This window comes from Monopterus albus, unplaced genomic scaffold, assembly GCF_001952655.1.
Source record: "Monopterus albus unplaced genomic scaffold, M_albus_1.0 scaffold60.1, whole genome shotgun sequence".
NCBI lineage: Eukaryota > Metazoa > Chordata > Actinopteri > Synbranchiformes > Synbranchidae > Monopterus > Monopterus albus.
In genome coordinates, this window is record NW_018127940.1 from 359,263 (window position 1) to 375,424 (window position 16,162).

Consider the following 16,162-nt stretch of genomic DNA (forward strand, 5'->3'; position numbering starts at 1 on the left):
CCCCCCACCAAAATTTTTTTTCCAAAAACCACTAACCTGCTATCAATCTGGGAGTGAATGTTCTGCCATCTCTCACTCAGCTGATCCGCTTTCTCCTTATGCCAGTCAAGATCGAAATCCCGCTCATTGTGAGACTTAAACATGAGGACACTGATGGCTCGTGCTTTTTGCAGCTCATCCTCCATGTCATGGAAAACCTCCTGCTTTTCATCGATCTCTGTCCGCCATTGCTATAAAAAATAATAATAATAATAAAGAGGAGTAACTGCACAAAACAAACTAAAACCAGTGACAGTGTTGGTGAAATGTTTTGTCCAAATAATGTATTACCTTAAGTGTTGAAATGATACTCTCAATTGACCTGAGGTCGGAGTTCATGGCATCTTCCTCATACAGTTTGGATTCATAGGCTTTAACTAGTGCCTCTGCACTCTGGCTGTGCTTCAACACTAAGCTCACCGTTTTCAGTCTGCAAAAAAAAGGGAATGCGTCTTTAATTCAACTAATGGATACTAGAGTAATCACTTCTGGACAATGAAGAGAATGTCTTACTTGTCCATATAAATAGAAGACATGGAGTAGACTTGGCTCATACTCTGAGCAAGCACAGTGAGTTCAGAGGACAGCGTTGGTACAGACGAAGAACCTGCAGCCTGTCTGAGGAACAGCTCGCACTTCTCCTTCATGACATCAAAATCTTGCTTCAATTTATTTAGCTCTGTCATCTTCCTCTGCAAAGTGGCATGAAGAAAATCATGACTAATATAATGACACCAGTAAGTGCTCACTGTTAAATGCTTACTGATACCCAGATGTGTACCTCATGGTCTGTGATGCACTGCAGACTCTGCTCCAGGTCGTCTCTTTCCAGTGGTGTGTGGATTTGCCTAATCAGGTGTTCTTCGTGGGCCTCCAGAAGCATGCGGAACTTGCGTATTTCTGAGATGTAATGATTGTAAACCGATTCCTCACGTTCCTCTGTTTACCAAAAACATAATTTGTAAGACCACAAACATAACAGCATAAAATATACATTTTTAAACAGCCAGTGTAAAAATTTGCTGCCATTTGAAAATCAGAACTATTTTATGTAAAATATCATGTTAAAATAAAACAAAGTGAGTCTTAAACCTACATATAGTGTCACACACAGGTTCACCTCTAGGGGGCATCATTGTCACAGCATAAGGACAAGAAAGACCTGTTGCAACATGACTAAATCAGTTGCACTTTTATACCTCTAAGTTGTAAGTGGTTTTAGTAAAACTTGAACAAGTTAACAGCTTCATTTTTAAAAGGGGAGGGGCATATATGTAAAATACTGTATACACATATGTGTTCCTGTTTATCTCAACAGATCTTTGTAGCATAACATGACAAATACTTTCTTTTTTTCCTCCAGGCATTCCAGAATGTAAAACCATTATAACTGCACATTAGCAACGTCCCAATCTTTACATTCACAGCAAAAGCAGTCACCTCTTTAGAAAAAAACATAATCCCAAAAGGCTTTAAAGGCTTAAGGAGCCATTTGTTCTCCTTGCAATGTTGTATTCAAATGTGTGCTAGCAGCAGCACCTGGCAGGGAGGGACAGGAAAGAAATCTGAGCCTTGCCTCTCTCTGCAGATCTGAGCAGTTCCTGGTAGTACTCCTTGCAGGCCATAACATCTCTTTCTAACTGGGTGCAGTCTGCCACTGTAAAAACCTCGGACTCCTCACTGTCTTCCAGGAACTCGTTATAGTGGGACTGTAGGTTGTTCAAGACCTGCTGATGCTCACCTGGTAACATGGTCTTTATCTGAATCAGTCAGAGAAATAAAAGTGGAAATAAGACCAACATGCACTTTGCATTTTTCTTAGAATCATCATTAAAAATCATCAGCTTGTGTTGAAAAGTGGGATTAATTAAAGAGTCTTAAAAGTAAAACAAAAAAGGTCATACTGAGGCCACGTTCCAGTTGCGAATGGCTCGTATATCAGACATTAGATAATGCCAAGACACCACACTCTTCATGTTGATGTGGGAGTGGTGCCACAGTGCCAGGACATTCTGGTATAACTGCTCAGTTCTGCAGGAAAAGCCAAAGGCATTGATAATCCCAGCAAACTCTGGTCGCAAGAATATGTGTATTCAGTGGCATTTGAACTAATGAAGTAACTTTAATTTTAGTGCAAGAAACACAATGAATACTAGCATCTCACCTTGTTGCCATATCAACAGCCTCTTTGTTGGGTGGAGGCACAGTGAAACAAACAGAAGGCACCATGGCCTCATTCCCTGTGGGGTTGATGACTTTCCACTTGGCCCGGTGAGAGTTACTAGCCAATACACACTCATCATCTTTATAAATAGTAATCTGAAGAGTTGTAATACCGACACAGCACAGCTTTAGTATAAAACTTGTAAATAAAATATGGTGTACTATTGCATGAAGAACAATACCTCTATCTGACGGTAATCACAGATGGCTTTTACAGGGATGGAGGATCTCACAGAGGTTTCAGGGATCCTGGGCTTGAGCTGCACAATATTTTTGGCTCTTCCCACTAAACTAGCTACAGTGCTGCGGTACTGAAGAAGCTGCTCTTTCTCATCCTAGAAACACAACACAGATACAATGCATTTGTTTCCTTTGTTTACTTCTACATACATGCACACTTGATATCTTTCTATCAGTTTACCATGGACTCCTGTATGAGATCCTCCAGTCTGTGGAGGCTGCTTGTTCGATCACAGCTGTATTTTCTTTGAATGGCATCTTGCAGGCTCTTTAGGTAGTCTATGGACTCTTTGGCATCACTGAAAAACTATGAACAGGAAAAATAAATAAATTAGCCGAGACAAACAAATGCACATTGCTGTACTGATTGAAAAATAGGCAGCAACTCACCTCAAAATAAAGAGCATTCTCCTTGAGATGTTGCTCTACACATGAACAGAGCTGTAAAATCCAGCTCCACTGCGTCTGCATGGCAGCTCTATATGCCTGAAAGAGAAACAACAAAAATAAAACACACAGTATCCAGGTACAGTGTTTGGAAAATTACAAGCTGAAACAGGACTTTGGAATTCTTTTATCACTGTGGCAGCTGTATGCAGGGTGGAGACACTGATACTAATCCAAAAATTGGCATCTAATTGTTGTACTGACCGCAGAGCTGACAGAAAAAAAATGCAGCGCTTACTTCAATAGTCAGCTTAGCTGGGTGGTTCTTGAACATAAGCCGTTCTGCCTTGTCCTGCACAGACTTGATCACTTCCTCCTTTTCATCCAGTTCCCTCATCAGGTCCTGTATAAAGACAGTAAAGCTGAGCATCCCTTCCAGCCAGACTGTGGTAAAGGACCATTCGCTCCATCCTCTCACACAATCTTATATCCTGCCTGAGTATGAAGTTAAACTTTCAAACCAAAATACATAGACAAATGCCTTCACTGTAGCAAAGCCAAACCTGTACAACCAAAAGAATTGTCTGAACAAGCCCTTGTTAGTTTGTCTGCATGGAAGATGTCACTGATTATTAAAAAAAACAACAACAACAACAGAAAATGACTTACAGCGTGGTAGTCCCTCTTCTTGGAGATGTTGCTGTTACGATCACTCCAGTCAAATGCAACCTCCTCTTCCTCCTTCTCATTCAGCCAGATAAGCTCCTGAGTTGCCTGTGACACAAAGTCATGCAGGCTTTCCAGGTGGTTTTGTCGCTCTCTTGAACAGCTCTGAAAATAACAAACATCTATTGAGTCTGACTAAGAGCACTTTTTTATAGCATCTGTAACAGTGCATGATTTAGATTATGACCGCTGAGCTCCACAGACCACTTACCAATAACCGTTCATACTGCCGTTCTAGTTTGTTCAGTTTGTCTGAATAAGTTAGCTTCAGGGGTATGGTCATCTGAATCTGAGGAACAAAAATGTTTTGGTTTCTTTTTATTTTCTTTTCAGAAACTAAATTTGGCAATGCCAGTGCTGTTTCAGATATTTTATGTCATAAATTACTGTACGTAGAACTACTGAGAGAGAACTCCAAAATGCTTACCTCACTCAGTTTGGCCTCTTTAAGACTCATCTGAAATTCTTCAATGGCTCTGTGTACACTTGTGTGATTCTCTAAATGCATTTCCACACTTGGCAAATCAGATCCCCATTCTGAACAATCCAGTTGTGACTTTAAAAGAGAATGTTAAAAAAAAAATCTAATATTCCATATCTAATTTTAAGTGTGTATAATTAATGCTACAGTACATGAACAAACCAACAGGGACTTCTCACCTGCATCTCTTCCACCCAGTTCAGGAGGTCCTGGACATATTTCATGTTGGCTTCTTCTTCTGTCATACTGGGATCTGATGATTTCAGTAAGGGTTTGCGGATCTGCACGTATTTCAGATGCCTGAGGCCTCCTGAGTCCATGCCGCCACCGCTAACCATGTAGCTCTGGACTGAAGCAGGCTGCAGACCGGGAGTCAAAGCAGATGGCATTGAAGGGGTCAGGCACGATGTAAGGCTAGAGGTGAATGTGGACCCAGGAGTACTTAACCCCCCTGGGGTGAGTGCAGGAGTAAGGACTGGTGTCAGGCTTGTGTTGATGTTCTGGGAGAAGCCAGAGTTCAGGCTTTGTGTGATGCCTGAAATCATCATTTTGGTTTGTTCTGTTGTCAATGTGCGGCCTTTGCTGTACACAAACGAACACTCAGCTCTCAGGGCTAGAAGGTCATCCCGGAGTTTTGATACCCTGGATTCAAAAAGGGAACAACAACAACATGTGATGTCTGAGTATATGAGAAAATTCAGTGTGTTATTTTTGCAGAAGGATCTACTTTGCACCTCTGGACAAGCTGATCTGCAAAAGGGAATTTCCCATCCAGGAGGATTTGGATGTCCACCACTTGTTGTCTGAGGATATTCTCACATTCTAACAAGTAGCCAGCAATTTCAGCTTCATTTAGGAACTGAATACCAGACTCGAGACGTTTTGCATCCTTAGCAGAAGAACAAAAAGAGAAAGAATGAACATGCTATTTTGACATACTAACTTAAAAGTCAAACAGAGCTTGCACTAAACTTACAGACTGTAGAGCTGATCTTGCCAATGCCAGCTTGTCCTCGCCATTAACACAGTCCCGCTGGACCCTGTTGGCAATCTGCTGCAACATCTCAAGCCTTAATAAAAGCAAAATGATGACATGGAAGTTATTTTACAGGTTACCACTTTGACAGAAACAAACAAAAAAGCTTCACAAAAGCCAAACAATCACAGTGTAACCCCACCTGGATCCATAGGCAATGCTGTTATTGAGAAAGACGGAGCTGTTAAGGTGTAATGGTTCATTGAAGACATTGTCACTGGAGCCAAAGCTGGTGAAACTACTATTGCTAACAGACGAGACCCCGCTGAAACAATCCATCTTTATTTGGATGGTAAGCAGCTATTACTATTCCCAGCCATGCAAACAATCCCTGTCGCTCATCCGAACCATCCCTGCCCAGGGGTCTCAGCCACAATTTAACCTTTACAGTTTGACTGAGCATTCACAGACCCAACTGATGGAATGACTTCCAATGTGCCTATATTTATAGTGTCACAGCCAGGTGAGGAGCATGTAAAAAGAATCCCACCCTGTAATAATATGCTTCCCTCAGGGGCTGAACAATTAAATAGCAGGTTGAGACAGTACACCTTCACAAGATCTGAGGATATATAAAACAATGCCAAAGTGCTGTAATTGCTGTTTCTGCCTGTTTTTATCACACCCAACATTAACACTGTAAATATCATATGTTTATAAACCATGGAGGCAAGAATAGAGATGTAAACTTGTCTAAACTATTGTTAACAGAGGGAATTATAAAATGCAAAAGACTATATGAGTTTCCATAGAAATAGGATCTGCTGTGCAAACAAACACCGATGGAAAGACAGCACCTCACAGAACCACAGAACTCAAATACATGACTGAACTTGCCATATTGCAAGAAAAGCAGCCATTCTATATCAGAAAATACCTTCACTCAGCAATGCTACAACACAAAATTCACTTATTTGTGCTTTTAGTATTTGCAAGTTTCTACCACTAATGTTTTTTTTTTGGGGAAGATTCATTTGTTTCCTGACACTTTTGCAAATAACACAATCTGTCAAATTGAATGAATGGTGCACTTTGTCTGCAGTAAATCATCCATGAATATTGTGCACAATACAAAAATCGCACACTGGGAAACAACACTAATCTTTAGTGTTTGGTTCCAGTAAAAATGTTAGTGGGCTTGCAATATGACACTGGAGCACTCCACCTACACCAATCTCAGAAATGGTTATGCTGACTCATGTAGCATCATTGCTCCTTTACCTATATACTGTATGAAAAGCTTTCAATTGAGAAAAGCAGCACATTATCCAAATATGTCACGGCTTAGAGCCCTACTTTATGTTTGGCTTCAAACTCTCAAAAACCATGCCACGTCAAAAACACTGATGGGCCAGACCTGACAAAGTGTTAAATCTCTCAGTGCCTCTGCATACCTTTCCACCTCAGGCCTCAGGCTCTTCTCTCTCTCCAGCATGGCAACAATTAATTTACCCCATTCCTTCTCTACATCATTCGGGTGATGACCCTGGGGTAACTGAATGCGTCCAAACTCAATCCACATCTGTCAGATACAGCACAAACACAGACTTGTTATCACTACAAATATGTAGTGTAAGAAATACTCCCATATGTGATCACAGCATCATGCTCCTCTGTTGTTACTGTGAAATACCTCAAGCATTTTGTAGAGATTTTTTATTTTTGTCTTTTCATTCTCTTTCGGCGGGATTTCGTGTTCTTTAAAATGCAGATACTGCGTATAAAGTGCCTGTAAAAAAAAAGCAGAGAAAGTAAAAGTTCCTTCACCGTTAGAAGCTATTGACTTCATAGCACAGATGGATGCTGCTGCTCTCTCATGCCCATCAATATCACTTTAAGTCTCAGTTACACGTGGGTTATTTAGAGCAGGCAGATATCCTTCACCTTTCAGACATTCTAAGCAGATTTTAAGCACTCTGTAAATTGAGACAACTGACTTGTAATAAATGCAATGTAAAAGAAATACCTTGAGTTCCACAGGGTTGTTGGGGAATGATCTGTCTGACATTATGTCCACATTGTGTTTGATCCACTGGCTGAGGTATTTGATCATGTTCTGGTACTCCACCCATTTGATATCCACATCCTGTTCAGAGCAAAAGGATCAACAGCAATAAAGCACTTTGCAGCACTTTCACTTTGACTGGGTGAAGTGACTGGTGAAACTTACATTAGCACTGATGCCATCAACACCATCAGGTACTTTGGGGAAAACATCAAACAGCGTAGAGACGTATGTGATGACTGATTTTTCATCAGGAGTCTGAACATCGACATCTGGTTAGTGGAAATACAAAAGGGCACAAATGCAACAAATGGCATTGAGCTGTACTCAGGGGACTTATTCCTCCAGCAAAAATCCAAGCTTCTCTCCAAACGGTTTATAGCACAAAGGTGTTAAGATTTGTTTTTTTAGAGGTACAGTAAAGCAAGCATGACAGTGTGTTTGGATCTCACCCTCGGGGTCCAGCAGTCTGGCCACCCCCAGCTGTTCAGCTACACAAAATGCATGCTCTAAATTTGATCTGTTGGTCTGTGTCGACACACGACTCATGTCGACCAGATCTGGCCTGAGATAGAAAGAGAAAAACAGACTACTAAGGCAAGTATCATAAGACAGTACAAGGCAGGGAATACTGATAAGATTCAACACTGAAAAACCAAGGTATTAAAATAAAATCAGGATATACTCTAACACTTTTGTTCCATCAATTTAAACAACTACTGTACAGTAGTGTACTGCAGAATCCCCTGGAAGTTCTTGTATGGTATAGTACCTGTATTTATGAATGATGGCATTAAATAGCCTCCCATCCCTCCAGGAGGTTGTGAAGTTTTCGCATCGCACGCCTACATAGCCCTCTGTTATCTGCTTGGACCAGAGCAGCAGCCTCTCTTTGGCTGTCATGTCCTCTGACTCCCCTGTCACATGGATCTCCGAGATCTGTTTCATAATATGAGAAATGAGGCATGCAGGAGACGTAGGAATAATCACAAATACATCTTGAAAAGTTTCTAATTTCCATATCACAGATATTCACAGCATGGTCTGAACAAAAGCAAAGAAAGGCAGACAGTAGATTTTACAAGGACTACTACAAAATTAACACAGACACAAATACACCATCCTGAAGCAAAGGGATGGACAAAAACCCCTTAACAGACTGGCCTGCACAATATGTATAAATTCCAAAGTCTGAAACACCTTTGGAGTCCAATTCTGAAAACCGATTAGAGCCAGCAAACTGATTCAATGCTCCACAAAATTACTTTTTTCAGGCCAAACCATCACACAGATGACATTTCAATGTTAAGTCTTCATGATTGTACTATGGCCTTACACATATAAAGAGTCCTTCAAGCTGATGTCAGCTGAGACGCCACATTCAACACAAAAACAACATGAGCCAAATTTTCTCACACAACACCTCAACCCACCAACCGCATCACACCACAGTCCAGTTCAGCGTACTGTTCTTGTCACCATAATGATGACACAGTGGTCTACAAACTATAGACAATGCTGATGGGACATAAAGTTAGAAAACCAGTTTAGCAATATAAACTGGTGTTCCTTTAAAGAGCCGACTTATTTTAGCATTTACTGTTCACTATAAGCCCAACTTCCATGACTTAAACAGCTTTGCAGTGTTCAGTTAAATGATACCCCATATCAAACCCCTTATTATAATAAATCATACCCATAATGATTATAAATAACATGTTCTTGGTTTACCTTGTGTTGGGTGGAAATATATTTGGCAGGAGTTGGAAGATGTTCTACGTAATCAGAGCAGGTGGAGGCCCTCCGTCTCCTCCTCCTGTGTACTTGAGACCCCCATATAATCGTGGCGAACGTTTCCTCTCTCCCAGGTCTGTCATTACCCCTCAGAGTCTGCAGCATGTGCTCCACTGCTCCAAAGCTAACAGCCCTTCGTAGCTGGCGCTGTACAAGCTTCTTCACAAGCAGACCATGCTTTGCTGAGACTCCTCTGGAAGTTGTGTTAATACAATGAAGCCTTTCTTTGACAGCGGACCTGCTCCTCTCACCATCCATCTGCTCCATGGAGAATCTTCCTAACCTGAAAGGTACTAACCTTTTGTCCAGAGGTTGATTAGAGGGATCTCTAATTAAAACTGGTACATCTCCAACATAAACACCTTTGCTGATACTGCCTTGCCTAGATAGATGTTTCTCTACCTCTGATGGATTATCCAGCTCTGCTTGGTTCTCCTCTGTGCTCCCATCTGGGCCATCCTGTAGCTCTGCACTAAGGCAGATGGGCTCTCTCGCAATATCCTCATCTCCAGGATTCCTTAAAGATCCACCAGGCTGAAAATCCTCCGATTTCCTCTTCTTCGTTTGAAAATAGCGACGACCTCTGCGCTCGTTAGATCCGGGGTTCAGCGGAGCTTTCCTGGGGTCAACATAGCATTCCTCTTTAGGGCCCCGGACACAGCCACAGATGTTTCCCATGGCTGACAGTCATACAATTGCTTCCCCATCAACAACCTTGAAGCTGTTTTCAGGCAAAGTATCCAGTGAGCTCCGTTTGATCTAAGTCCAAGTCTCTGGCTTTCTGGCAAAGCCACATTCTTATTTTGTGTATAACTAGCACACAAAAAGCAGTGACAGGCAGCCAGACAAATTCATTCCACTCAGAGCAGAGTCGACTTTTCCTTTCAATGAAAGTCAGTGACTCACAGCTGAGAACCGGTCAGTCTCTCCCTTTCTCACTGCAGTTCTCTCTTGCTTGCTCGCTCTCTCTTTGGTCTCTCCTGACAGTGGAATCCTTTCTGACCTTTGGAACATTTATCTGGCTTTGCTAATCCAGCACAAACACCATAAATGCATTTACCCACACATGGTCCGCATACTCATAGCTCTCAGCTGAGCAAGAATGAAAAAGACTAGTGGACCTGTGGATAGACCAGTTTTGTGCTGGCTAATCTGCTTTGTCTACACAGTAAACATGTACACATTATAGCCCCCTCTAAGGTTTCCTAATACAGTATTTGTCTCTAACATGTGTGAAAGAAGTCCAGTGTTTTTAACATGCAAGAGGATTCCAGCTGATGGCCACCTATAGTATTATGGTGTGAGAAATTTTGGCTCAGCAAGTTTGGCTGCATGAGCCAAATAGAGTCCCAGCCGGTTAGAAGGGCTTTGAAAAACAAAACAGCATAGATCAACAAACCCAAGCTAGGCAACACAGTGCTTTCACTTTGTCTATTAATCAAGCTACATACAATGGCAAAGCCAGAGGTAGGGTTTGAGTCCAGTGGTTCAAACAAACACTATTATTTGACAGATCAACACCACCACAGATCACATGGGTGCAAACAACCAGGAAGAGATTCACCATATAAAACCATTATAAGGATTATAAAACATCATCCCCTGAAAAAGTGTGGCATGAGCCCTCTGGACATCTGGAATCTGTCATTACTTTTATTACAAGGTAAAAAGAGAAATACTGTAAGTAGTATGTGAAAGGATAAATGTAATGCCACCACACAGATCAACTAAAAATAACTGCATCACTGTGAGCTTGCAAAATCTGAACACCAGTAGGTCAAAGTCACCTGACAGCCAACACGGTTCAAACTACAGAGCACTGATTAGTCCTGCTGCTACTTAAGGCCAGCTTACACTCAAACTATCTATAACAGGCATTACTTCACTATTTACATTTAAAATGATTTAAAGCCTTAGTTGTTACATGTGTTGTATGTGCTCTAATAACAATGAATGAATAACATAAATGGCGCATGGTGTGTTTGTGTGACAGAACAACAGACGTCACATGCAACGTCAGTGACAGTCAATCAGGGCAAAACAAACAGACATGACAAACAGAAACACGTGACAGCAGTGCACTGTCACCAGATAGGCTAAAATAAACTTTACACTGCAGAGTTCTCAACACGCAAACACATAAATCCTCTGTACAGACATGATCAAACAATCGACAGTGTCCGAAACACCACAAGAAAACTTTGACAGCGAAACAATAAACCAGCTATGAAGCTGAGCTCAAACATAACAGCACACACACCCTGTCAGCGCTCTCAGTTCATACGGAAAAAAAAAAAAGATCAGCCTGCAGCAACAAGAAAAGCACCACGGTGTCCCCAAAACAACCCCTGTCCTTGGGACAAGATCTGGGTACTGCAAGCTAAGCCAGTGCTATAAAAACAGTGCTCGCTTCATGCATGTCAATCTGCCTGGCAGCCATGCTTATTTAATAATGCCAAAGGTGTACACTGTGACTGAACATTTTCTCCTAAAGTGCTCTCAATCAAGAATAAACAGGCCTATTGCTGCTGGATCAACAGCCCAAGGGCTTGCGTGAGACTGACAACAGCAGGTGTTGGCACCATTACTGACGCTACCTGTCAGCATGTTTGACTGTGAAATGAGATTCACTAGTTTTTAGCTAATTATTTCACTGAGGGCGTTGGTCAAACAGAGACAGGCTTCTTCTAATATAATACACAGCACCACTAAAATCTCAGTCAGAGCTGTAAGTCTGCAAGGTACACACTAATTATTGCAATGTTGCATGTGTCAAAGATATTAATAATCCAATGGAAGGCAGTCACAGAGGTGGAGAGAAGGCGAGTGAGGGAGAGAGAAAGAGAGAGTGTGAGTGAGAAGTTGTTTAACGTATGAACTGGATTTTGTTCACACATGGGAAAATGTCAGCGGACACCTGGAATGCACACACACTAACCCACTTGACATGATTTGTGTCACTCCCACCTTAATTTAAGTATTTCCAGAGGAAACATTTAGGGGAAGTTTAACTTAGCCTAGAGCACACAAAATCTTTAAAACCAGCACAACCCTCCAAACTGCAAAGCAAACACTCACTAATGCTTGAAGAAAAAAAAAAACAGACAAAGCAGAACCTGTTTAAATAATAAATTACATTTGGAACTTCAATTTTATGGATTGAATAGACAAAACAATGGTCTTTTCAAGTCATTTCAGAGACAGACTCATTATAACTGTGTGCAAGAGTATTTTCTATACACTGCTGTACAGCTTCGACACCTTGTGGTCAAAATGAGAAACGTCCAGTTTAGCGGTGGACTCGATTTACAAACATTCATCTTAAGGAGTCTGACACACTCTGATGTAACTCACTCCCAAACCATGTCAGCATTTCTGTTGCAGTGAATAATCTTTAAATTTTACAAAACAGGCAATTTTAATGAAAATCCTCTGCATTCAAATATCTAAAACATGCAATAGATGAACGCTAAGGTTAAAATTAACAGTACTTCATCAATTATTTGTAATTAAAGTGAGCAATAAACCATTCTGTGTATAATCCATACATTTAATTTCTTGGTTTTTAAAATCATAAACATTTCCAAACCATAAAATGATGACACCAACCTGAAAGTGCAGAATTATGGTCCAGATCAACCCCAGGGTCAGTTTTGGGTTGCCGTCTGTGATGTCATCATTCCTGATATTTACAAGTTTGACCTGATGACAGGAAGTATACAATTACTAAATGCATACTGTATTTACAACATTGCTACATGTTCAAACCCTGCTCCTGAGTTTCTAATTGATGGTATTTTCCCTTGTATTTGTGTAGTGTAATTATCAATTATTAAATATGACTGTTGAAGTATTGTGCATAAGTATGTTTTATAACAAGCACCGCGAGGTGGCACAAGAGCCATTATACTACGTGAAGGAACACTGTTACCATCATCACAATGTGGGACTGAGGTGATGAATGTTTGCTACTAATTACTGGGGAACTACATACATAAGCTCACTTCAACCATTGTATATATTACAAAAAAAGAGCGATAAGAATTGTGTATAAGATGGGGTATAGGGATCACACCAATGTAGCTTTCATACAGTCTAAATTGTTAAAATGTTTTGATTTAGTGGGATATAAGACTGCTGTGTTTATGTATAAAGCCAGGAACAATTTATTACCTGGTGGAATTCAAAAACTATTTAATGAAAGGGAAGGGGGATACAATTTAAGGGGTCAGTTAAATTATAAAATTCATGCTATACGTACAACCAAAAAAAGATTTTGTATTTCCATAAGTGGGGTAAAACTATGGAATAATTTAAGTGTGGACATAAAAAATAGTAATAGAATTGACGAGTTTAAACATAAATATAAAGGTATGTGTCAATCAAGATATATGCAAGAACAGGCTCAATGATTAATTAGATGGAACATTGTGGGTGTGGGGTAGTAGGACTGGATAAGTCTGACTTCTTCCTACTCCATTCAAGCATGTACTAGGTATAAGCACATTGATATTGGATTATGTGTAAAATGATGTGTGTTGTCATATCAACTGTTTTTACATGCTTGAAAGAATAAATCAAATCAATCAAATCAAATTAAATGCCAGACCTGTATTACCTAGCGCATATCAGAGGAAAACATACGTATTTAATGACGTCCTTCACCTGCAATATGAAACAGTAAGTAGGGTCTGAACGCAGCCTTGGTTTGGAGGATCCATTTGTTCCTCTGGTTCCATCCTGATCATCTTAATAATAGTGATCAATCAACAGCAGGAGAAGAGTTGGGAAGTTCGGACAGTTTGATCTTTCTACTTTTAATGACTACAGAAGCTGCATGGGTCAGCTTTGTAGATAAAACAATGGAACAACTCATACGTAACCATCTATGAATCCTTTGTCTTGGAGCCTTACATCACATCTGGCTACAGCTCAGCCAGGCTGCGCCCCTCACCTCATCCTGACCGTGGACGGGGGAGGGGAGGGTTCGCTGAATCCCCACTGATGGGATCTGTAGTCACTCCTTAAATGCTGCTATTTCTATTACTGGTACATGAATTATTCTATTCTATGAATTCATGAGAGCAAAAGAAGGGCAGAAAAAAAATGTTTTTGTGATTACATCACTGAAAGGCTGATTTCCCCTAGCTGATTCTGGCAGTTTAAACACTGAAAGGATTGCAGCAATTTTATCCTCAATCAAAACTGTGACAAAGTAAAAAAAAAAAAAAAGTCTGGGAATGAGCCATACCTGCCGCCTCTTTAAATAATCCAGTGCTATCTGTACATTCTGGAGTCTGTGGAAGCGCTTCCTCCCTCTCTCCCGAGGCTGCAGACATAAAAAAAAGAAAGGGGGAGCCATGCAGAATAAACAAGTTCTTCTCAATATCAATGGACAATTTAAAAAAAGATGATTAGTAGCATGGTGGATACAGGGCATGCTTCCAAGTTCTCATCCACTGAGGTAAAGAGAACACACACAAAAAAACCTGCAACAAGCATAAAGATTCCTGCAAATCCACTCAAAATCTGTGCACATTTTTCATATAATTTATTACCCTAGAACATTTTCCACCATTTTCACCCACTCTGACAGACGAGGATGCAATTAGAATACATGAACACCATAATGTTCTGCCATATTATATGATATCTTATAGCAAATGCATTTTAACAGTCAGGGGCCAAAGCATGAGGTAATGAAATGGAAAATGCATTCAAGCCAGGATGGAACAGCAGCAAAAGAGTTGTGCTGCATTCAGCCATGTCTCTACACTGCTGATAGGCAGATGCTGAAGAATCCTGCTCATCTTAGCAGCAAAGCAACAACATTTAATAAACTAGTTGCTTTCATTTAGTGAGTCTCACTCACTTATGAAGCCTGAAGCTACAAAGTAGCAAAATACTCAAAAGCAGCAGATGAAAATGTCCTGATATTCAAATATAGGTTCAGAGAGCTTTAACTGTATGATTCAAAGATGCGAAAAGCTGGTGAAATGGATATAAAGACCCAAGCTTTATACACATTTTTTTTCATAATCAGTTATATCTTTTTTTAATGCCTGTGCAAGGTCAGTATGCCAGATCTCTTTTTTTATAATCTCACATATATGTTAAATGGAAAATTTGAACAAGAAGCTGCCTGGGTCTTTGGATCATGTATACGTTTCTCTGCATCATCAACATCATCTGGTCATTTAAACTAAGACTCTGACATTATGAAACATAACATTAAATTAGGAAAATGGGAAAATACTCCATTAGCATACAGAAGAACTACAGTGCAGTTTATTTAGGACTACAAAAAGACAAAATGTATAGTGGGATTGTTTCTACACCTCTGTTAACTGGCCAAAACATGCTCTGAATTAGTTCATTAAAGGGAGGTGGGGGGGTGGGGGGTGAGCCACACATACCCCCTTATCATCATCCACCGTGTCTCCATGCTGCTCAACTCCACATGCTTCTGTCCCACTCACCAACCGCAAAGTCTTCAGAAAATCACGCTCCCTTGGCTTTATCACCGAAAAGGCAACACATGGGGAAGAAAGGAGGACATGGACACACACAGCCGCCAAAGCAAGGGAAGTTAGACAATGAAGAGAAAACAATTAAAGAGCAGAGAACAGAAGAGGAGAAAACTAGGATGTAAACAGAAAACCGCTACTTAGAAGATGATAGTTAGTCACAGTGGAGAGCGAGTAACGGCTGAGGTGTGTTGTGCTGGAGTATGTGTTAAACACACAGTAAGGGACACCACAACATGACAACATTATGCAACAGCACAAAGACCATATCAACCAATCTCAATATACAGTGAGGAACAGAAGTATTTGAACACCCTGCGATTTTGCAGGTTCTCCCATTTAGAAATCATGGAGGGGTCTGAAATTCATATTGTAGGTGCATTCCCACTCTAAGAGACAGAATTTTAAAAAAAATTTCAGGAAATCACATTGTATGATTTTTAAAGAATTTATTTGTCTTGCACTGCTGAACATAAGTATTTGAACACCTGAGAAAATCAGTGTTAATATTTGGTACAGAAACCTTTGTTTGCAATTACAGAGGTCAAACGTTTCCTGTAGTTCTTGACCAGGTTTGCACACACTGCAACAGGGATTTTGGCCCACTCCTCCACACAGATCTCCTCTAGATCTGTCAGGTTTCGGGGCTGTCGCTGAGCAACACGGAGTTTAAGCTCCCTCCAAAGATGTTCTATTGGATTGAG

General features: G+C 40.6%; 1 protein-coding gene across 1 annotated transcript in view; it reads right to left on the reverse strand.

The window, feature by feature from the left end:
• dst (dystonin) overlaps positions 1 to 16,162 on the reverse strand; it is a 95,274-nt gene that overhangs the window by 55,910 nt on the left and 23,202 nt on the right. Inside the window, 26 exon segments of the mRNA XM_020603094.1 lie at positions 37 to 230; positions 331 to 469; positions 553 to 731; positions 821 to 978; positions 1,616 to 1,799; positions 1,944 to 2,070; positions 2,204 to 2,358; positions 2,445 to 2,597; positions 2,684 to 2,809; positions 2,893 to 2,988; positions 3,188 to 3,292; positions 3,559 to 3,720; positions 3,827 to 3,904; positions 4,043 to 4,171; positions 4,276 to 4,738; positions 4,831 to 4,985; positions 5,073 to 5,166; positions 6,527 to 6,654; positions 6,766 to 6,861; positions 7,099 to 7,218; positions 7,303 to 7,409; positions 7,590 to 7,702; positions 7,910 to 8,076; positions 12,541 to 12,633; positions 14,183 to 14,260; positions 15,348 to 15,446. Coding sequence (XP_020458750.1) covers positions 37 to 230; positions 331 to 469; positions 553 to 731; positions 821 to 978; positions 1,616 to 1,799; positions 1,944 to 2,070; positions 2,204 to 2,358; positions 2,445 to 2,597; positions 2,684 to 2,809; positions 2,893 to 2,988; positions 3,188 to 3,292; positions 3,559 to 3,720; positions 3,827 to 3,904; positions 4,043 to 4,171; positions 4,276 to 4,738; positions 4,831 to 4,985; positions 5,073 to 5,166; positions 6,527 to 6,654; positions 6,766 to 6,861; positions 7,099 to 7,218; positions 7,303 to 7,409; positions 7,590 to 7,702; positions 7,910 to 8,076; positions 12,541 to 12,633; positions 14,183 to 14,260; positions 15,348 to 15,446 — 3,698 coding nt within the window.